The sequence below is a fragment of the Carya illinoinensis genome, chromosome 8, assembly GCF_018687715.1.
Source record: "Carya illinoinensis cultivar Pawnee chromosome 8, C.illinoinensisPawnee_v1, whole genome shotgun sequence".
NCBI classification, from domain to species: Eukaryota; Viridiplantae; Streptophyta; class Magnoliopsida; order Fagales; family Juglandaceae; genus Carya; species Carya illinoinensis.
The window spans coordinates 35,453,848-35,477,857 of record NC_056759.1 but is presented as its reverse complement, the minus strand read 5'-3'; the positions used below and the strand labels follow the sequence as shown (position 1 = coordinate 35,477,857).

Genomic DNA, 24,010 nt, shown 5'->3' with positions numbered 1-24,010 from the left:
AATCGAATTAGTATATATTAATTTTACATTTTTTATAACTGATTTCAGATTGGTTATCTTTCTAAACTGATATTTTCAATTTTATCGGTTTCAGTTCTGATTGGTTCTATTTTTTTATTTTAATCAAGTGCTAATGTAGTTATATATTATATATAAAAATTATATATATTTAAGATTAAAATTTTATGTTAAAAATTATAATATAAAATTATTTTTTATATAATTATATAGAAAAGCTATATATATAATATTTTATATAATATTAAAAATTATTATTTTTATATATATTTTATAAACCGGTCCGATCTAGTTTTGAAAAATCAAGAACCAAAACCAGACCGGGTTTATCTATTTTTAAAATGCAGGAATTGGTTCCAAACTGAATCGACTTAAAACTAGACCAACCGGTTGGGTCTGGTTCGGGTCAATTCTCCAATTTTTCGGTTCGAATTTTCACCGCTAACCATACGTAGAATGTCCAACTATTATTCATATAATTTACGATGGATTTCCTATTTTACTCGGAATATTTAAATAGAGCAAGGAGAGAATAGAAAATAGGAAGTAAGGTGTTTCTCAAAATTAGATAATTAAAATTAAGAAAGAAGGTTATTTTGGTAAATTTCAGCAAAATTTCGTAGGTACCAATGTAAATGGCACTGGTAATTTGGTAATTCTTTTATAGGGTTAATCTTTTCGTAAGTTCCATGTAAAATTTTTTAAATAAAATTATTATTTGAGTCTGGTTGGGTACAAGCAATTTTGACACACCAAATCGTTTATTACCTAATTTTCTATTAAAAAAATTTTAAAAAATAAAATTAAAATAAAAAGTCCTCTATCTCATAATTTTTATTTTTATTTTCACTTTACACTATTTTATTAAATGGATAACTTACGTATTAACATTATAGTAATATTATATACCGTCTCTATTTAGGTTTATAAATAATTTTATCTTTAAATTATTTTAAAATTATTAATATATCTCTCTTAAAATAATTTTTTTTTCTCTTTAATAAAAATCTGCACATACAATTCTCAAACTACAAATAAAATTTCTCTTAACATTAAACATTAACATGTGATTTAACGTGCAACTCACTTGTAAAAAGATTTTCTTTTTATTATTTTATCAATTCCGTATCGACGTAGCATGTGGAGGCCCGGTACACGGCGCTGATGGCTTATATTGGGAGAAGGAGAAGAGAACCTACGGCCTCTTCCCAGAACCAAGCACTTCCTCTTCCCAGATCCAAGCACTTCCTTTTCCTCTCTCTTCTCTTCCTTTCTGTCAGACGGCAGAACCCTTCGTCCAAAATCTTCGACGGCCGAACCCTTCGTTCTTAGATCTCTTCCTCTCTCTCAGATTTGAGAATCACCGTCTGCCAGTTCTCTTCCTCTCTCTCAGATCGGCGTTTCGGACGGAGTCACTGAGCTCGGCCGCTACCCACTTTTCGGCGTCGAACCAGGTAATACTACTTTGCAAGTTAACAGATTTTCAATATCAATCGTCGGCCGCTACCCATACTGTGTTGTTCTCGCTCAGTACCCACGCACATGCTTTTATAGTGCGCATTAATCATTTTGCTTCAGTGGAAGGAGTAGTCAGTATGTTAACAAACAAAACCAAACATCGATCTTTTCTACTTACTTGGCTAGCTTTTGATGCTCTGTGTGCTGTTGGTGAAGTCCTTCAGTGGAAGAGTAAAATCATATTGTATTAGAAAATCATTAAATCGTGCTCCATTACCACACCGACCAAGATCAACAAAGGCATGTACTAAAATGACAAGAAAACAAGGCAATATACCAGTAGTCCACTGTCAAAACACCCAAAACACTAACTCAGAAAAAACAGATATAAAAAAAACTACCAGAAACCCAATTGAAATAGATAATAACCCGTGGAAAAAAATGAGAATGAAAATTGAAATATAAATAAGCGAATCAGAAAGTGAAATGCTTGCTTACCTTGCCTTGTTTTCTCAATCTTGTGAAAGTCTCAGAGAGCCCAACGGTTTTGTTAGTGCTAACAGCAGCCATTGGAGTGAATCTTGTACTTGAGACTGCTCATCTATGAGAGGGAGAGCGGATAAAAGACTGGGTGTCAGGGCTCTTCTTCAATTGAAAGAAGCTGTGGACGTGAAAGAAACGGCATGGACAAGATAAAACAAAAGAGGAAAAAAGTTTTTCGTTTCCATGATTTCCTTGTAACTTTTTCTACTTCTTAAAACGGTGTATTACATGCATACTCCCAGTATACCTGGCTTATGCCTTCTTTACATTAATAAAGTTTAATATCACTTATAAAAAAAAAAGGTTTTTCGCTTTGTCTGCGGATACAAATGAAATACAAATTTGAGGAACGCGATTGATCTATAAAACGAAGCGTTTCAGTACTCTTCCCACCATAAAGAGTCAGTGATATGCCCAACTTCGCCAGACACTCTTTTAATCATGTTTCACTTCTAAATGCCGATCGATATTGATTGCAGTGACCTTCTTTGAGTAATTTGCAGTCTTGATGCGGGATGGAGGAGGACAAAAAGTGAGGTACGTACGTGCTTGCTTCTTGATCCATCTCAAGATTTATATATGTTATATATTATATAGTACCATCACAATTAATTAGCCGAATCCTTTTAAATCCATTGAATTTATGGTTGAATTTAAATATTGGTAAGAGTAGCATTGAATTTATGGTTTATAGCGTCTTCCCATTTTATTTTCTTGTACTTCCTTCTTGGAGCAATTTTTTTCATTTTTACCCCTGCTTTTATGGCATATTTCCTTCTCTATCCCGGCCTTTATGACATATTTGCATTTTCTTTTCTTCTACTTCTTTTGGGAGCATTTTCTTTCCCTTCAAATTAGATAAAAACAAAACCCCTTCAAATTACTATAAACTCACCAAATAAATTGTACGCACACTAAAGGAAATTAAATCTAAAAACAATATCTAAAACGTATACATCTAAAGAAAATAACAAAATTTCCTCATACCATTGGAGAAATTTACAATCAGATTTATAAAAAGGAAACAAAATCTGTTCAAATTTGTAACGATTCAGGAATGATTTCATACCCATATGACAGCAATGAAAACGATTCACAAAGAAAAGTTGTAAGAAACAAATAGACAGAGAGAGAGGAAACCAACATAGATCCAAACAAAATGCCTCCAAGACAATCATACCCATATGCACGAAAGGTAACCAAATCCAAGAACAATTCTTTAAAATTTGTAAAAATTCAGTAAAAAAATCTTGCCCATATACCCGAAATAAAACCAAATCTAAAAACACAATCTAATACAGTATAGATTTAAATTTCTCTTCCGCCTTCAATAGCTCCAGACTCAGTTTACTCTCAGCCCAAGCCCAAGGGATCTTGGAGCCCTTGTACAAAATGTTGAACTCCTCCCAAAAAGTCCTCCAATCTTTCGACAATCACGTTCACAATTTCCTCTACACTCTTAACAAATTTTAAAAAAGAAGATAAAAAGAAAATGAAGAGATGAAAACACAAACGAAGTTCTTTAGTTCCAGATTTGTACAAAAACAAACAGAATGAGAAACCAAATCGGACCCATTTACACAAGCTGACGCCAACCAAACAAAGCATTTAGGGTTTTCCCTATACAAGGCATGGATGGGCTTCGTATATGTGGATGGGTTTTGGGCTTCTATATTAATTTCTGGGCTTTCTATCTGAAAAAAAAACGCTACTTTAAAAATTGGTTCATTTAAAATAATATTATAAAAAATACAAACTCTTTGTAAAATTGTTGAAAAAATAGGGATGTCTTAGAGAAATAAACATTAATCTTCAGCGGCATTTTTTTTCCTTCAATTTTATATTCTGTGATTATTGAATTTATTTGTTACATTTTAGTGTTTCACATTATATTATTTTTACTTCTGACTATTTTACATATGATTAGTTACAAATTTAGAATAAAAAAATGCTCATTTTTTTTATTAATGTTTCAGAAAAAGTTTTTCTCAAAAATTTGGACACCAATTAAATTTAAACAAATTATTCTTCCAAATTCTATAGCTCTATCTGTTTTGTACTCGTTTGTTTAATTTTCCAGAAGCCGGTTCCTTCATCTTCTACTTCGTCTCTTCATTTTTTCCTCACTTTTCCATACAATCCTTTCGGTGGGCTTCCAAATACAATCCCCTAAAATTTCTACAATTTCAATAAATAAATCATACCTATAACATAAAAGGGAATGTCATTGAACTATTAAGAGTAATAATAATAGATGAGGTAGTATAATTAAAAATTTTCATAAGGAATTATAATATAATTTAATAATAATTTTAAAATATAATACGTTATTATTAATATTTTACTTTCAAAGTGGGAGAATGTAAATCAATTAATGTTTTGCTTTTTTATTATTTCTTATAGTGTCTTTGAGAAATGGATTAGATCAATAAATATTTAAAAAAAATCATTTTTTAATTTTTCATAAATATATCGAAACTCGTCTTAACATTTAAACACATCTAAACTCATCTTACGTGAGCTCTACAAAATGCACTCTACCATTTCAACTCCCTAATATTTCTAAAGAGCTCAACTCAACTCAATATCCAAACGGAAAAATTTAAGTTGTCCTTTCTCATTTCACAAATTACTAGCTCTGATCAAGTTTCATTGGAAAACTTCCAACTTTCTTTCATGGCACAAGAATTTCTCAAGGCTACCTCATTGTGTTTTCATATATAGTTGCTTTTCATTCTTCTATTGGGCAAGTTATCTTTCTCAATCTATTGAGCATCAACGTGTTGAAACTCTCGATCGAGTTCTCCGGAGTGGAAATCACGATCATGATTTTCCAAATCGAAAGTATGAATTTATGAGTCATCAGGTTTGATTAAATTCTTTCAGATATATTATACTTTAGATGTTGCATCGGAATTATTCATTCATTGTGTTCGTATTATACAAAAACAAATGGAAATTATTTTGTTTTATTTTTCCACATTGTTTGTTTTAGCAATTTTTGCACAGTTCATTAATTAGTTTAGATACTATATATGATGATCTAGTTCTTTTTTCAATTGTTCGAGACACGGACTAGAGAAATTATATAATATTTCGTGACAAATACCGATCTTGTTTTCACACGAATGAATGGCTGTGACCCCACAAACAAATATCTGTGTGATATTTCTTCCATAATATTTGAATTTTAACACTTGTAATTATGTTAAAAAAAATGACCTTTCAGCACAGGGTGTGACTGGAGGGCCTGATGAGTGACGGAGAAAGTGATGCATTTGTGAAAGGGTAACTGAGAGTGGCTGACCATCCTTTCTCTGTTCCTACCTTTTGGCATTTTGATAATTGCCATTTCTTTTTATAAGAAAGGGACACCCATAGTGGGCACCTCTTTACCTTCTCTCGAGGGTTATCAAGTAGCTTAAGAGCCATTTCATGAGCCTTAATAGTTGGCCAGGCCAGCCAGGAGTTATGTTTAGAGAGGCTATTTACATAGCCCTTCCCCCCTTTGGATATGTGTGTGTAGAAATCACAAACGATCTCTTTCTCAAATGGTTATCTTTAGTCCCGGCATCTAGACTGTGGTATTCATGAGTGTTGCTCCAGTATTACCACCTAGTACACTCCACCATCGCCGTGAGGATTTTGGATAAACAACGACGTTGGAAAATCTATGGAACAACTACACTAGATTCAAGATATTTTCGATGAATCAATATTGCTTCCGCTGTGTACTTTGATCTAGTATTTCTAACACTTTTCATTTATTTTTTCTAGTTTTTGGTGAAATGCTTTCTCGTTTCGTTCTTGGGCTGTCGTTCTACTTCAACGATTCATTTTATTATTGATCCATTTTTACTCAATATACCACTCCCAATTCTGTTTCTAGTCTGGTATCTATATTGGGGAATCAGAGCCCCGCCTGCCTAAGTTTGCTTTCCAACTTCATCCTATTGACTCTTTGCTCCAGCTTCCAGTCCATCAATGTCCTTAGGAGAGTTACTCGTATCCATACATCGCACACACATATATATATATATCATATATTTAATAACAGAAAATATATATAAATATAGTATATGATGTGAAAATAATAAATAGAATTTTTCTTTATCAAATAGCATGACACGCACCCACAAGGGAACAACGATGCCACCGATGGACACCAACGACTTGTGACAGTGAAAAATCAAATCAAAACTCATTTTTCTTTTCTTTCTCTGTCTCATTTTATTTATTGGATGTAAAGGTTTGCTTTTTCCACCATTATCTGTCAGTCATATATCCAATTTGGTTGTCAAAATTTATTGTACCGACCGCTTTTATAATCTAACCAGCTCCTCATGTGTACACAAATTTGAATGCTCAGCACACAACTTGCTGCGTGGAGGATCTGTCACTGACTTTGGGTGACCACATCATTTCTTCTTTGTTCTTCCTGAAGGTGTGTATTGCTTGCTACTAATATTCGCTCATCATCTTGTGGAGAATAGCCTTGCCCCTCCTTAGGCTGGTGGACTCATTTTGCCTCTGAAGTACTCTCACTGCCAAAGTTTGATCTAACTTGATATTCCTGTTCTCTCTCTCCATCTTTGCTTTTCTTATCTCTCGTTGGTACAATAGTTATTTCGTTGCTTTTCTACTTGCACAAAATCCAAAAAACCAAAAAACTAGAAAAAGAAAAAAGAAAAAAGAATGGAGTTAGTTATTTCAATTGTAGCGAAAATAGCAGAGTACACGGTTGCACCTATTGGACAGTGGCTATGCTATTCATGCCACTACAATAGCAACATGGAGAATTTGAGGGATTTTAAGAGAAGTGTGCTAGACTCGATTGATGCTGCTTCAAGAAACGGCGAGGAAATTAAAGATGATGTTAAAACGTGGTTGGCAAAGGTGGATGGTATTTTACATCAATTGGCCACCGAAATACTTGGTGGAGGTGAAGCAGAAGCAAGTTCGAGGAGCTCTAATGCGGCATGCCTAAACTTGAAACATCGACATCAATTAAGTCGGGAAGCAAAGAAGATCGTGGAAAATATTGCCGGACTTCTTAAAAATGGAGACTTCAGCACAGTCGGTTTTCGTCCCGCTGCGCAAGAAATTGTGAATCCAAAAACCAGGGAATACTTGAGCTTGGATTCGAGGATATCAATTATGGAGGGAATTATGGAGGCATTGGGAGATGCTAATATCAATAGGATCGGCGTGTGGGGGTTGGCTGGAGTTGGAAAGACTACACTTATGAAAGAAATTTTCAAGAAAGCCAAGGAGGAAAGTTTATTCCATGAGGTGGCTCTAGCAAATGTGACGGACACCCCAGATGTAATTCGAATACAAGGAGAAATTGCAGAGATGCTAGGTCTAGAGCTTGATTCTGAAAAAATTGTAACAGTAAGAGAAGGCCGTCTACGGGCGAGGTTAGAAAAAGACAATGCGAAGAAGATACTTGTAATCTTGGATGATGTATGGAAAGAACTTGATTTGGAGGAAATAGGAATTACTCCTTCCGAAAGATGCAAAGTACTACTCACATCCAGAGATTGGCAGGTACTAGCAAATGAGATGTGCACCGAAGAGAACAGCTTTAAACTCGACATTTTAGGAGAAGAAGAAGCATGGAAATTATTTGAAAAGATGGCGGGTGATTCTATCAAAGATGATCATGATTTGCAAAATGAAGCAATTAAGGTAGCTAAAGCGTGTGAAGGTCTTCCTATTGCACTTGTAACAGTTTCTAAGGCATTAAAGAATAAGAATTTGAGTACCTGGAAGGATGCCCTGGTCCAACTAACAAGACCCACTCCAGAACATGACACAAGAATATGGTCACGCGTATATTCTTGTATAGAGCTAAGCTATATACATCTTGATGGTAGAGAGGTCAGATCCCTCTTTTTGCTTTGTGCTCGACAAGGTTACTACATTTCCTATCGGGATTTGTTGAGATATGGTTTCGGTCTGCGTTTATTCTATGGCATCGATACATTGGAAAAAGCAAGAAACAGGCTAGAGACTTTAGTTAATAATCTCCGAGATTCTTGTTTGCTACTACAAAGTCCACATAGCTCCGAGGAATTTTACATGCATGATGTTGTTCGTCGTGTCGCTACAATAATTGCATCAAATGATCATATGTTTGTCATGAGAGGCGATGGTGGGCAAAAAGCATGGCCAGATGTGGATGCACTAAAAATATGCGAGGCGCTCTCTATCCATGGTGGAGATCATATCCATAAATATCCCAATAAAATTGAATGTCCTAATTTAAGATACTTTCATGTCCAGTGTAAAAATCGATATTTGGCAACCCCAAGCAGTACTTCCTTCCAAGGGATGGGCAAGCTAGAAGACATTTTCTTCCAGGGGATGGACAAGCTCGAAGTTCTAAGTTTGACAAAGATACAACTTTCATCACTTTTGTCACTTAGAAACCTACAAACATTGTGTCTAGATGAATGTAACCTGGGAGATATTCATGGGATTGGAGAACTCAAGAATTTAGTAATTCTTAGTCTTGCTCGTTCTGACATTTCAAATCTGCCAACAGAAATAGGGTTGTTGACTCGTTTGCGGTTATTGGATTTGAGCAGTTGTTACGAACTTAAAGTGATTCCTCCTAATGTCTTGTCAAGCTTGGTCAACTTAGAAGAGTTGTATATGCGAAATATCACTGTCCGATGGGAGGTTGAAGGACCCAGCAATGAAGGAAAAAATGCTAGCCTTGCAGAGCTGAAGAAATTGTCACACTTGATCACCTTAGAGATCGATATTCCGGATGCCAACAATCTACCGATAGATTTGTTTACTGAAAAGCTTAAGAGATACATGATATGCATTGGAGGTACCTGGTATCCCATTTTTAAGGAGTTGGCCTTCTCAAGAATGTTAAAACTCGAACTGAATATGAGCTTCCAATTAGACTTTGGGATCAAAATGCTACTGAAGAGGACAGAATATCTTCATTTAGACGAGTCGAACATTACGGAGAGTGTCTTATATCAATTAGATAGAGAAGATTTTCAACAACTGAAACATCTCTGTATCAAAAATAATGGTAATATTAAGCATATCCCTGGGTTGAGGACATCGGTTGTTGCGTTTCCTATACTGGAGACATTTGTTTTGGAAAATATGATAAGCTTGGTAGAAATTTGTCAGGGTAACCTTCCGTTGGAATCCTTCAAAAACTTGAAAGTTTTAACGGTGTATAACTGTGAAAAATTAAGATTTATCTTCTCATCATCGATAGCCAGAGGCCTTTCACTACTTAAAGTATTGATGATAACAAGATGCAACAACTTGGGTGCAATATTCGTGAAAGAAGAAGACGGAATAGAAGATCAGGGAGATATGATGTTGTTCGGTCGACTTCAAACCTTGGTGCTAAGGGATCTTCCAAAGCTCGTGGGCTTCCTAAGCACAAAAGATTCATTCATGCCTGATTGTAGAGAAACCAATTCAGAGGACAACCATGATCTTCAGTTGCCACTTCTACGTCATGATCAGGTACATTACACGAGTACTACTTAATTACCGGAAAAGTATTCAGATCCACACATTGCACAAGTCCATATAAATCATGTGTCAAGCACCGCATTATCAATCATAAGTATAAAAATTTATAATAATAATATTATAAAACTATATTTTAACAATAAATTTTATAATATTTTTTTATATAACTCTTTCTCTCCTTTTCAAAATCTAAAAAATATCTTACTCAAACAATCTCACAGTAATTCACAAACTATCTTATTAATATTCATAAAATTTTTATTTCATTTCACCCCTCAAACAAACCCCAACAAAAATAGAAAGCGACAAATATTACAACGGATTAATTAACAAAATTATAATCTTTAGAGAATAAATTACAATAAATTACTTATATGGTTTTTAATGCATGTTTGTTAGGACTTTTTCAAAGTAGTACTGCTGTTTTAAAAAGATTTTAAAAAGATTCTAATCTCTTTCTGTCAAAATCAGTCGTCGTAAGTTCACCAAAATTAGAGTGCCAAAATTGCCCCCCTGTCCACCAAAATTCTGTTAAATTAGAAACAGAAAGTGTCGACGATGTAGCTATAGTTTGCCACACCATAATGAATAATAGAATAATACATGTTTATATATACATTCAGCATTCTAAATGATTAAAAAATATATATATTAAAAACACTTTAAGAAAATATAAGTGCAAATAAACTAAAAGAATAAAAATAAGAATATGAAAACTTTAATAATAACTCTATTTGAAGGCTTTTACAAATCATCTTAAATAAGAAACACGAATACATTAATATATATATTTATATCAAGCGGCCTGTGCGTTTTGAATTAAGTGTTCAACCATTACCCAAAGACAGATCATATCAAGCGTCATACTTCAATTATGCAAAATATGAGAAAATAAGATTGGACTTTTTTAAAACAATTTTCAAATAAAAAAGCTCATTGCGTAAATATGGGATTTGTCATATTTTTGTTAACTATTATAGCATCACAAATGAGTATTTACAATTAATGGTATGATATGATGACTTTGTATCCTTGGGAGCTCTATTGAGAATTTTATAGATGGACTACATTGATTTTTTAAGGGATCATTGTTTCCAAATTTGTGCTATTTTATTTTCTTTCTCCAATTTAATTTACATATATTCAAAATCGATGCATAAAACTACATATTTAGCATCTTTAATTGATACAAAGAATATAATCCGACAGGTTTCATTTCCAAGCTTGCAAACACTGCGTATGTTGGGTCTACCCAAAATAAAATACGTATGGAGCTGTGGTCAAGAACCCAAAACAGTTTTCAGATGTCTCGAGCAATTGCAAGTACTTGAGATTATTGATTGTGGGGTGGAGGAAATTGTTGCAGTTGAAAAAGGAGGAGAAGCAGTTGCAATTAGGACTTTGGTGTTCCCTCAAGTAACCCAGTTGTATTTTAGAGATTTACGGAGACTCAAGTGGTTTTACAAAGGAGTGCATGTTTCAAAATGGCCGATGCTGAAAGAGATGACAATTCAAGAATGCCATAAAGTTGAGATTTTTGCTTCAAAAGTTGTGAGCTTTGAAAAAGCAGTTGAAGATCAGAGGCAGTCTGAGATGTCCAATATTAAACAACCCCTTTTCTCGGTGGATGAGGTAATTAAAGAAATTAAATTTATTGGCTCTCTTAAGATTTTCACATGTACATCCCAATATTAGAAAATCATTTTGATCCCTCCTTAAGTTCATAAATTTAATTAATTAATCTTTAGGAACTATAAATTTAATTACAATATTAATTATTATTAAAGAATACTTAAATTTAATTGATTATTCTGTATAAATTAAATGACAAAAACACTCGTATATATGTTTTAATTTAAAAAAAAAAAAAGAGATTTGAATCTTTTGCCGTCAAAGTAGTCATCGCAAGTTCATCAAAATTACAGTGCCAAAATGCCACTCTTTCCACCATAATCAATAATAGAATAATACATGCAGTTATGTATACATTCAACATTCTAAAAGATTAAAATATATATATATTAAAAATATAATTGTAAAATGGTCAAAATTTGCTTTACTACTTTTAAGTGTGGGAATTAAATTGATGTGTTCTCACCAAGATGAAAAGATTTTATATATGAATGCTTAGTTGTTCCACATTATATAACTTCAATTAATGTATAAACCAAAAGATCAGTACGTTTATCCTTACGTATACACTCTATATACAAAGTTGAAATATATATAGTATCAATCATAAACACTCCCAACGGCCTCCCCTGCATGCCCCCAAATTATAATTGCATCTCTCTACTGAGGTTGTATTGTGAAATTATTTTGATCTCTCTCATTATAAAGTTGATAAAATTAATTAATTAGTCTTTCTAAAATACAGATTTAATTACAGTATTAATTATTATTAAAGAATACTCAAATCTCATTATTCTGTATATCAAGTCCATAAAGAAATAATTAAATAACGAAAACAGAAAGAATTATAAGTATTACAACTGGTTTATTAACAAAATTATAATCTCTACATAATAAATTACATATATGATTTTTAATGCATTAATTAAAATTTGAAATAACTTAAATTCATAGTTTTAAATCCACGAATTAGAGGCTGTTGCGGGAAACATGAAATAATGGTGTTGAAGTATTACCAACAAACAAAACATATGAAACCTCATATTTAAGACTGGAAATTGTTTTTATCTTATTATATTTGTTTTTTACAATATGATATTTCTTTCATTAAATTAGATGATGTGTTATTAGTATGATCAAACTGCATGCAGACATATCGATGCTCACTTTTACAAATACATCAAATATATTTAATTCCACTCGAGCTGAAATATGTTTCTTATAGTTTCTGTTATGTTGGATGGGGTATGTGTTAACCACTGTTGCTGTTCTAATATATTTTATAGCTCTCGTTTCCGAGCTTGAAGGAGTTGGATATTTCGGGCATGGATAAGTTGGAAATTGTATGGCAGGATCAAGTTGCCGCGACTTCTTTTCCCAATATTCCGAATGCCAACAATCTATCGGCGAATTTCTTTTTTGAAAAGCTTGAGAGATACAGGATATGCATTGGAGTTCAAAGCTATTTAATGAGGGAGGTAGGCTTGTCAAGAGTTTTAAAACTCAAACTGAATTTGAGATTTCAATTGGACGTTGGGATCAAAATGCTAATGAAGAGAACGGAATATCTTTATTTAGACGAGGAGAACAGTTCTAAGAGTGTCTTATATGAAGTAGATAGAGAAGATTTTCGACAATTGAAGCATCTCCATATCCAAAACAATGGTAATATTAAGCATATCCTTGAGTCGGGGACATCGGTTGTTGCCTTTCCTATCCTGGACACATTTGTTTTGAAAAATATGTTCAGCTTGAAAGAAATTTGTCAGGACAAACTTCCATCGGAATCCTTCAAAAACTTGAAAGTTTTAAATGTGGATAACTGTGAAAAATTAATATTTATCTTCCCATCATCGATAGCCAGAGGCCTTTCACTACTTGAAGAATTGAAGATAACAAGATGCAACAACTTGGGTGCAATATTCGTGAAAGAAGAAGAAGACGGAATAGAAGATCAGGGAGATATGATGTTGTTCGGTCGACTTCAAACCTTGGTGCTAGAGGATCTTCCAAAGCTCGTGGGCTTCCTAAGCACAAAAGATTCAGTCATGGCTTATTGTAGAGAAACCAATTCAGAGGGCAACCATGATCTTCAGTTGCCACTTCTACATCATGATCAGGTACATTACACGAGTACTACTTAATTACCGGAAAAGTATTCACATCCACACATTGCACAAGTCCATATAAATCATGTGTCAAGCACACCGCGTTATCAATCATAACTATAAACATTTATAATAATAATATTATAAAACTATATTTTAACAATAAATTTTATAATATTTTTTTATATAACTTTTTCTTTCTTATTTTTAAAATCTAAAAAATACACTACTCAAACGATCTCACTGTAATTCACAAACTATCTTACTAATATTCATAAAATTTTTATTTCATTTCACCCCTCGAACAAATCCAAACAAAAATAGAAAGTGATAAATACTACAACTGATTGATTAACAAAATTATAATCTTTACAAAATAAATTACAATAAATTACTTGCATGGTTTTTAATGCATGTTTGTTTGGACTTTTTCAAAGTGGTACTGGTGTTTTAAAAATATTTTAAAAAGATTCTAATCTCTTTCTGTCAAAGTCAGTCGTCGCAAGTTCACCAAAATTACAGTGCCAAAATTGCCCCCGTCCACCAAAATTCTGTTAAAATAGAAACAGAAAGTGTCGGCGATGTAGCTATAGTTTGCCACACCATAATGAATAATAGAATAATACATGTTATATATACATTCAGCATTCTAAATGATTAAAAAATATATATATTAAAAACACTTTAAGAAAATATAATTGCAAATAAACTAAAAGAATAAAAATAAGAATATGAAAACTTTAATAATAACTCTATTTGAAGGCTTTTACAAATCATCTTAAATAAGAAACAATAATACATTAATATGTATATATATATATATATATATATTTATATCAAGCGGCCTGTGCGTTTTAAATTAAGTGTTCAACCATAACCAAAAGACAGATCATATCAAGCGTCATACTTATATTATGCAAAATATGAGAAAATAAGATGGGACTTTTTTAAAACAATTTTCAAATAAAAAAGCTCATTGTGTAAATATGGGATTTGTCATATTTTTGTTAACTATTATAGCATCACAAATGAGTATTTACAATTAATGGTATGATATGATGACTTTGTATCCTTGGGAGCTGTATTGAGAATTTTATAGGTGGACTACATTGATTTTTTAAGGGATCATTGTTTCCAAATTTGTGCTATTTTATTTTCTTTCTCCAATTTAATTTACATATTTTCAAAATCGATGCATAAAACTACATATTTAGCATCTTTAATTGATACAAAGAACATAATCCGACAGGTTTCCTTTCCAAGCCTGCAAACACTATGTATGGAGGGTCTACCCAAAATAAAGTACGTATGGAGCTGTGGTCAAGAACCCAAAACAGTCATCAGATGTCTCGAACAATTGCAAGTACTTGAGATTGAGGATTGTGGGGTGGAGGAAATTGTTGCAGTTGAAAGAGGAGGAGGAGGAGAAGCAGTAGCAATTAGGACTTTGGTGTTCCCTCAAGTAACTATTTTGAATTTTAGAAATTTACCGAGACTCCAATTGGTTTTGCAATGGAGTTCATGTTTCAAAATGGCGGATGCTGAAAGAGATGAAAATTGAAGGATGTGAGAAAGTGAAGATATTTGCTTCAGAAGTTGTGAGCTTTCAAGAAACAGTTAAAGATCAGAGGCAGTATGAGATGTCCAATATTAAACAACCCCTTTTCTTGGTGGATGAGGTAATTAAAGAAATTAAATTTATTGGCTCTCTTAAGATTTCCACTTATACATCCCAATATTATAAAATCATTTTGATCCCTCCTTAAGTTCATAAATTTAATTAATTAATCTTTAGGAACTATAAATTTAATTACAATATTAATCATTATTAAAGAATACTTAAATTTAATTGATTATTCTGTATAAATTAAATGACAAAAACATAAACTCGTATATATGTTTTTTAATGCATTTATAAAAGTGCATGTTAAAGTCCCATTGTTTGGACTTTTTCAAAGTGGTACTTAAATTTTTAAATATATTCGAATCTTTTTGCGTCAAAATAGTCATCACAAGTTCATCGAAAGTTTTAAATCCACGAATTAGAGGCTCGTTGCGGGAAACATTAAATAAAGGTGTTGAAGTATTACCAACAAACAAAACATATGAAACCTCGTATTTAAGACTGGAAATTGTTTTTATATTATTATATTTGTTTTTTACAATATGATATTTCTTTCATTAAATTAGATGATGTATTATTAGTATGATCAAACTGCATGCAGACATATCGATGCTCACTTTTACAAATACATCAAATATATTTAATTCCACTCGATCTGAAATATATTTCTTATAGTTTCTGTTATGTTGGATGGGATATATGTTAACCACTGTTGTTGTTCTAATATATTTTATAGCTCTCGTTTCCGAGCTTGAAGAAGTTGGATATTTCGAGCATGGATAAGTTGGAAATTGTATGGCAGGATCAAGTTGCCGCGACTTCTTTTCCCAATATTCCGAATGCCAACAATCTACCGGCAAATATGTTTTCTGAAAAGCTTGAGAGATACAGGATATGCATTGGAGTTCAAAGCTACTCTCGGGATTTTATGAGGGAGGTAGCCTTCTCAAGAGTTTTAAAACTCAAACTGAATTTGAGCTTTCAATTGGACGTTGGGATCAAAATGCTACTGAAGAGATCGGAATATCTTTATTTAGACGAGGAGAACAGTTCTAAGAGTGTCTTATATGAAGTAGATAGAGAAGATTTTCAACAATTGAAGCATCTCCATATCCAAAACAATGGTAATATTAAGCATATTCCTGAGTTGAGGACCTTTCCTATCCTGGAGGCATTTGTTTTGAAAAATATGTTCAGCTTGGAAGAAATTTGTCAGGGCAAACTTCCATTGTCATCTTTCAAAAACTTGAAAGTTTTAAAGGTGGAGAACTGTGAGAAATTAAGATTTATCTTCTCATCATCGATAGCCAGAGGCCTTTCACTACTTGAAGAATTGAAGATCAAAAGATGCAACAACGTGGGTGCAATATTCGTGAAAGAAGAAGAAGACGGAATATAAGATCAGGGAGATATGATGTTGTTCGGTCGACTTCAAACCTTGGTGCTAGAGGATCTTCCAAAGCTCGTGGGCTTCCTAAGCACAAAAGATTCATTCATGGCCGATTGTAGAGAAACCAATTCAGAGGGCAACCATGATCTTCAGTTGCCACTTCTACATAATGATCAGGTACATTACACGAGTACTACTTAATTACCGGAAAAGTATTCAAATCCACACATTGCACTAGTCCATATAAATCATGTGTCAAGCACACCGCTTTATCAATCATAAGTATAAACATTTATAATAATAATATTATAAAATTATATTTTAACAATAAATTTTATAATATTTTTTTATATAACTTTTTCTTTCTTATTTTTAAAATCTAAAAAATACACAACTCAAACGATCTCACTGTAATTCACAAACTATCTTACTAATATTCATAAAATTTTTATTTCATTTCACCCCTCAAACAAACCCATACAAAAATAGAAAGTGATAAATACTACAACTGATTGATTAACAAAATTATAATCTTTACAAAATAAATTACAATAAATTACTTGCATGGTTTTTAATGCATGTTTGTTTGGACTTTTTCAAAGTGGTACTGGTGTTTTAAAAATATTTTAAAAAGATTCTAATCTCTTTCTGTCAAAGTCAGTCGTCGCAAGTTCACCAAAATTACAGTGCCAAAATTGCCCCCCTGTCCACCAAAATTCTGTTAAAATAGAAACAGAAAGTGTCGGCGATGTAGCTATAGTTTGCCACACCATAATGAATAATAGAATAATACATGTTATATATACATTCAGCATTCTAAATGATTAAAAAATATATATATTAAAAACACTTTAAGAAAATATAATTGCAAATAAACTAAAAGAATAAAAATAAGAATATGAAAACTTTAATAATAACTCTATTTGAAGGCTTTTACAAATCATCTTAAATAAGAAACAAGAATACATTAATATATATATATATATATATTTATATCAAGCGGCCTGTGCGTTTTAAATTAAGTGTTCAACCATTACCCAAAGACGGATCATATCAAGCGTCATACTTCTATCATGCAAAATATGAGAAAATAAGATTGGACTTTTTTAAAACAATTTTCAAATAAAAAAGTTCATTGCGTAAGTATGGGATTTGTCATATTTTTGTTAACTATTATAGCATCACAAATGAGAATTTACAATTAATGGTATGATATGATGACTTTGTATCCTTGGGAGCTCTATTGAGAATTTTATAGATGGACTACATTGATTTTTTAAGGGATCATTGTTTCCTAATTTGTGCTATTTTATTTTCTTTCTCCAATATAATTTACATATTTTCAAAATCGATGCATAAAACTACATATTTAGCATCTTTAATTGATACAAAGAACATAATCCGACAGGTTTCCTTTCCAAGCTTGCAAACACTACGTATGACGGGTCTACCCAAAATAAAGTACGTATGGAGCTGTGGTCAAGAACCCAAAACAGTCATCAGATGTCTCGAGCATTTGCAAGTACTTGAGATTGAGGATTGTGGAGTGGAGGAAATTGTTGCATTTGAAAGAGGAGGAGAAGCAATAGCAATTAGGACTTTGATGTTCCCTTAAGTAACTAAGTTGAGTTTTAGAAATTTACGGAGACTCAAGTGGTTTTACAAAGGAGTGCATGTTTCAAAATGGCCGATGCTGAAAGAGATGACAATTCAAGAATGCCATAAAGTTGAGATTTTTGCTTCAAAAGTTGTGAGCTTTGAAAAAGCAATTGAAGATCAGAGGCAGTCTGAGATGTCCAATATTAAACAACCCCTTTTCTCGGTGGATGAGGTAATTAAAGAAATTAAATTTATTGGCTCTCTTAAGATTTCCACATGTACATCCCAATATTATAAAATCATTTTGATCCCTCCTTAAGTTCATAAATTTAATTAATTAATCTTTAGGAACTATAAATTTAATTACAATATTAATCATTATTAAAGAATACTTAAATTTAATTGATTATTCTGTATAAATTAAATGACAAAAACACTCGTATATATGTTTTTTAATGCATTTATAAAAGTGCATGTTAAAGTCCCATTGTTTGGACTTTTTCAAAGTGGTACCGGCCGTGTTTTAATTTAAAAAAAAAAAAATAGATTCGAATCTTTTTCCGTCAAAATAGTCATCGCAAGTTCATCAAAATTACAGTGCCAAAAATGCCACTCTTTCCACCATAATCAATGATAAAATAATACATGCAGTTATATATACATTCAACATTCTAAAAGATTAATATATATATATATATATTAAAAATATAATTGTAATTTGGTCAAATTTTGCGTTACTACTTTTAAGTGGGGGAATTAAATTCATGTGTCGTTACTAAGATGAAAACTGCATGCATTCAGATATAGCTTGAATTCCATGACTTGCGAACTTTAATTAATAGATTTTATACATTAATGCTTAGTTCTTCCACATTATATAACTTCAATTAATGTTAAGCCCCACATATATATATATATATATAAACCAAAAGATCAGTACGTTATTCCTTAATTGGTTATAGCCCTTTTTTTGTAATTGGTTATAGTTGGATCTGTTATGACGTTCGGTTAATACGGGATATTATGTCTTAACCAACTACTCTTTATCCCATGAATTTTACAGCACTCGTTTCCCAGCTTGGAGAAACTGCTCATTTCGAACATGGATTCGGTAGAAATTATATTTGGAAAGCTGGAGGGGCAAAATGGTAAAGAACCACAAGTTTTAATATCCCCAGCATTAGGGACAGAAGAAAGTGGAGCAACCACACAGTTTGCGTCGACCGTAAGTATACACTCTATATATATACACTCTATGCCCCCAAATTATAATTGCATCCCTCTACTGAGGTTGTATTGTGAAATCATTTTGATCTCTCTCCTTATAAAGTTGATAAAATTAATTAATTAGTCTTTCTAAAATACAGATTTAATTACAGTATTAATCATTATTAAAGAATACTCAAATCTCATTATTCTGTATATCAAGTCCATAAAGAAATAATTAAATAACGAAAACAAAAAGAATGAATTACAACTGATTTATTAACAAAATTATAATCTCTACAAAATAAATTACTTATATGATTTTTAATGCATCAATTAAAATTTGAAATAACTTAAATTCATATTTTTATAAGAAAAAGTTACTGTTTAGGTCCCGCTTTTAAAAGTTTTAAATCCACGAATTAGAGGCTCGTTGCGGACAACATGAAATAAAGTAAAGGTGTTGAAGTATTACCAACAAACAAAACGTATGAAACCTCATATTTAAGACTGGAAATTGTTTTTATCTTATTATATTTGTTTATTACAATATGGTATTCTTTCGTTAAATTAGATGATGTATTATTAGTAGATATATCGAACTATAAATCATAAGCATTTCCAATGCTAGTGGCTTGTGAACCAATTGGCATCCCCTGCCCCTAAACTATAATTGCATTCCTCTACTGAGGTTGTGGCTAAGGACACCATAGTCTTGAGTCATAATGTTAGATTTGAAAAAAATAAGATGCGACTTTTCTAAAACAATTTTCAAATAAAAATGCTCATTGCGTACGTAAATATGGAATTTGGCATATTTTTGTTACCTGTTATAGCATGTCAAATTGAGTATTTATAATGGCATGATATAATGACTTTGTATCCTAGGGAGCTCTGATGAGAATTTTATAAATGGATTATATTGATTTTTGACGGGATCATTATTCCCAAATTTGTGCTATTTTATACTCTTTCTCTAATTTAATTTTCATATTTTCAAATTTCAAATTTGTGCTATTTTGTGATATTTTCATATTGTATTGTGAAATCATTTTGATCTCTCTCCTTTTAAAGTTGATAAAATTAATTAATTAGTCTTTCGAAAATATAGACTTAATTACAGTATTAATCATTATTAAAAAAAATACTCGAATCTCATCATTTTGTACATCAGGTTGATAAAGAAATAATTAAATAATGAAAACAGAAAGAATTTTAAGTATTACAACTGATTTATTAACAAAATTATAATCTCTACGGAATAAATTACTTATATGATTTTTTAATGCATTAATTAAAATTTGAAATAACTTAAATTCATATTTTTATAAGAAAAAGTTTCTGTTTAGGTCTCAATTTTAAAAGTTTTAAACCCACGAATTAGAGGCTCGTTGCTGGAAACATTAAATAAAGGTGTTGAAGTATTACCAACAAACAAAACATATGAAACCTCATATTTAAGACTGGAAATTGTTTTTATCTTATTATATTTGTTTTTTACAATATGATATTTCTTTCATTAAATTAGATGATGTATTATTAGTATGATCAAACTGCATGCAGACATATCGATGCTCACTTTTACAAATACATCAAATATATTTAATTCCACTCCAGCTGAAATATATTTCTTATAGTTTCTGTTATGTTGGATGGGGTATGTGTTAACCACTGTTGCTGTTCTAATATATTTTATAGCTCTCGTTTCCGAGCTTGAAGGAGTTGGATATTTCGAGCATGGATAAGTTGGAAATTATATGGCAGGATCAAGTCACCGCGACTTCTTTTCCCAATATTCAAAAATTGGAAATTTTTGATTGTAAAAAGTTGTTGCACGTCTTTCAATCTAATTTGCATACAACAACAACAACATTGATACAGAGTCTGACTTGCCTAGTTATAGGCTCCTGCAGTTCATTAGAAACTATATTTGGAAATATGGAGGGACAAAATGGTAAAGAACCACAAGTTTTAATAGCTCCAAGTTCAGGTACGGAAGAAAGTGTAGCGAGAGAAGACGGAACAGCCAGACATATTCAGTTCCCCATACTAACTCAATTGTCACTTGATGGATTGCCAAAACTCATGTTCGTCTTTGAGGAGGTTAACAATCCTATCCTATCAACTACTCTTCCTCTCTCTCTCTCTCTCTCCGAAGTACTAAATGTTTAATTTTCATATACATAGAATTTTTCCCTTGCAATAAGTTCACACAATCTTGTTAACCTAGCAATTAGAATTTTTCGTAGCCCTTACAATATAAACTCTAGCAATTAGTTATCCTATACATGATCATGAAGGAATTGAAGAACAATACCAACTCATCTTTATGATCTCTTTAATTTGTTTAATGCACGTTTTGATTCCTTTACAGGGTACGTTCCCCAACTTGAAGTATTTGTCATTTTACTTCGGTGGAAGAACTAAATGTCCCAACAGATTTTCAGATTTTCCCGATCCATCTTCTCTTCTAACAGGACTGCCAAATCTATTGGAACTTGAGGTATACGATAGTGTCTGGGAGGAAATATTCCCTTATGAACTTGTTGATCGAGAAATACGATTAAGAAAACTAAGGCTCTGTCGTCTATGTATGCTTACACATTTGTGGAAAGAACACAGTACCCAGCCATGCCAACTCTTTCATAATCTGGAATACCTTATTGTGTCACGATGCGGCAAATTGAAAAACATAGTGCCATCATCTGTATCTCTTCACAATTTGACAGGATTGGAAATATCAAGTTGTCACGGATTGATCAATTTATTAACATCCTCAACTGCCAAAACTCTGGTGCAACTCAAAAGAATGACTGTGATTGATTGCAAAAGGATTACAGAACTTGTAGCAATGGAGGATATTGGTGAAGCAAATGTGGCGATTACTTTCAACAAGTTAAGATACTTAGAACTTCGTGGCTTACCAAACCTCACACACTTTTGCTCTGGACCTTATTCCTTTGGGTTCCCATCTTTGGATGAAGTAATTGTGAGATGTTGTCCTGAGATGAAGACTTTCAGTCACGGAGTCTCAAGTACACCAAAGCTAACAGCAGTATATGATGATAAGAGATGGATGAAACCAAATTTGTATTGGGAGGATGACCTTAATACCACCACACGTTGTCTTTGGGAGGCAAATCAATATGATACTCGATTGTTATTCAGAGAAAGGGTAAGTATATTCCCAACTTACAAAATTATGATTTTTTTTTTTAATATCTTTGAATGCAATAATGATCTGTTAAGTAAAAGCAACCAATTATATATTCTCCAACTTAACACTCTACGGAGTTTAAATATATTAGTATTCGATCTAAACTTTGGTGTTTTTAGCACACTTAATGCTTATTGAAATAGATAATTAAGTATATATATTTTTCCATTAGGTTAAATTTTTGAAACAAGTAAAATTGGTGGTTTAACATTCATAAATCACAATAATTTCTCATTTGTTATAGGTACTATTAAACATAGAGAGAACAACGCTTTTCTTTTATTTATTTATTTATTTTAAAAAAAAAAAGGTGGGGAAAGCCAAGTGAATGGCGGGATGGCTTTGATATTTCTTTGATTTTTTTACTTTATTTTTATGAAAAGCTTCGTTTATGATAATTTGATATATGAAACTTTTATCTTTATAAATATGTTGTTTTCTGTCAATGGGAAGGTTGAGAATTCTGAAGAAGATGAAGATCATCCTTCAGAAGATGAAGATCATTCTGAGACTACTGAAGAATGGTGATGTTTCTTTCTTTTGATGAAGTCAGTCAGAGCAGAGGACCCTTCATTCCCATTAATGTTTAATTATGGTTTGCTTGTTTTATTATGTCTTCTTTATTTTTAAATCACTCTTATATGTACGAGAGAATGCCAAATAAAAAAAGTTTGACAATGTATTGATTTGATATAACTCCTCATGAAGTACTGTAGTTAACAACTCCGATGTTGCCAACAAATAAACTTGAATTATAATCTTAATTTGACCATTTGATTTCTGCCTTTTGATTATTACTTTTTATATCAGTACTGTGCTTTTCACCATTTTGGTTTGTACAGGATAAGTCTATTTCTTTTACGAACTACTTAAGGTCATGTTTGGGAAATGAGATATATTGTATCTCAAAACTTCCTATTATTTATTTTCCAAATATTACTGAAATACAAAATATTTTTTAATTTAAAATTTTCAATATTTTTATTTAATTATTATCTAATAATTATAATTTTCTTAAACTTCCAAATTTTCAATACAATTTAAACCAATTGTATGATTTTCTTAAAAAAAATCATACAATTGGTTCAAATTTCAAAATAAAAATAATATCAAAAAATTATATCAAAACAATTTTTTAACATTATTATATTTTTATTCAACTTTTTCTCTCTTATTTTTCAAAATTTAATATAATATTTTAACTTAAACTATTTTACTAATATTTTTTTTTTATGAATTATTTCATTACGATTCACAAAATTTTCATTTTATCTCATTACCTAAACTTGTTTAGAAGGTTTGTATTTTCCTTTGGGATATGAATACCGATATTGTGTAATATGAACTATTTCATCAAACAATGATAGAATTTTAAATGGTACATTGTATCAAGATTTTTTTTTTTTTTTTATTATTATCCCAATCAATTCATATGATACGCTTTTTTGAACCTTTAACCATCTTCAAATTCATTGTCCTAATTGAACTTATAATTTAAAAAAAATTCTGATTTGAAAATACTGTTAGTTGGTTTTCGGTTAGATTAATAGACAATATTTGAAAGCTAAGTAAGAAGGCATGTTCTAATTTTCCTTGTATCTTTTCTAAATAAAAAATAGAAATAATTTCTACAATCTTAAAATATATAGACCCTACGCACTTCTTTGAAAAAACAATTGGAGAAATTTATAATCTAG

General features: G+C 31.6%; 2 protein-coding genes across 10 annotated transcripts; both read left to right on the top strand.

The window, feature by feature from the left end:
- Nucleotides 1–1,177: 1,177 nt before the first annotated feature.
- On the top strand, nt 1,178–18,041 carry LOC122318999 (probable disease resistance protein At4g27220). 9 transcript variants are annotated; one of them, XM_043136846.1, is made up of 7 exons: nt 1,178–1,472; nt 2,523–2,556; nt 6,389–9,528; nt 10,747–11,169; nt 12,456–13,289; nt 15,638–16,468; nt 17,700–17,779. In XM_043136846.1, exons 3-6 carry the CDS (start codon nt 6,715–6,717, stop codon nt 16,298–16,300), a joined length of 4,734 nt encoding a protein of 1,577 aa, XP_042992780.1. In that variant the 5' UTR covers nt 1,178–1,472; nt 2,523–2,556; nt 6,389–6,714; the 3' UTR covers nt 16,301–16,468; nt 17,700–17,779. The 9 variants fall into 9 exon arrangements, with proteins under 9 accessions (XP_042992780.1, XP_042992779.1, XP_042992777.1 ...); XM_043136845.1 differs by having other exon boundaries at nt 6,357–9,528; XM_043136843.1 differs by having other exon boundaries at nt 2,499–2,556.
- Nucleotides 17,982–23,094, top strand: LOC122319000. The gene is made up of 5 exons (XM_043136853.1): nt 17,982–18,122; nt 18,954–19,115; nt 20,795–21,199; nt 21,471–22,271; nt 22,767–23,094. The coding sequence occupies exons 1-5, from the start codon at nt 17,982–17,984 to the stop codon at nt 22,839–22,841; spliced, it is 1,584 nt and encodes a 527-aa protein (XP_042992787.1). The 3' UTR covers nt 22,842–23,094.
- Nucleotides 23,095–24,010: the final 916 nt, after the last annotated feature.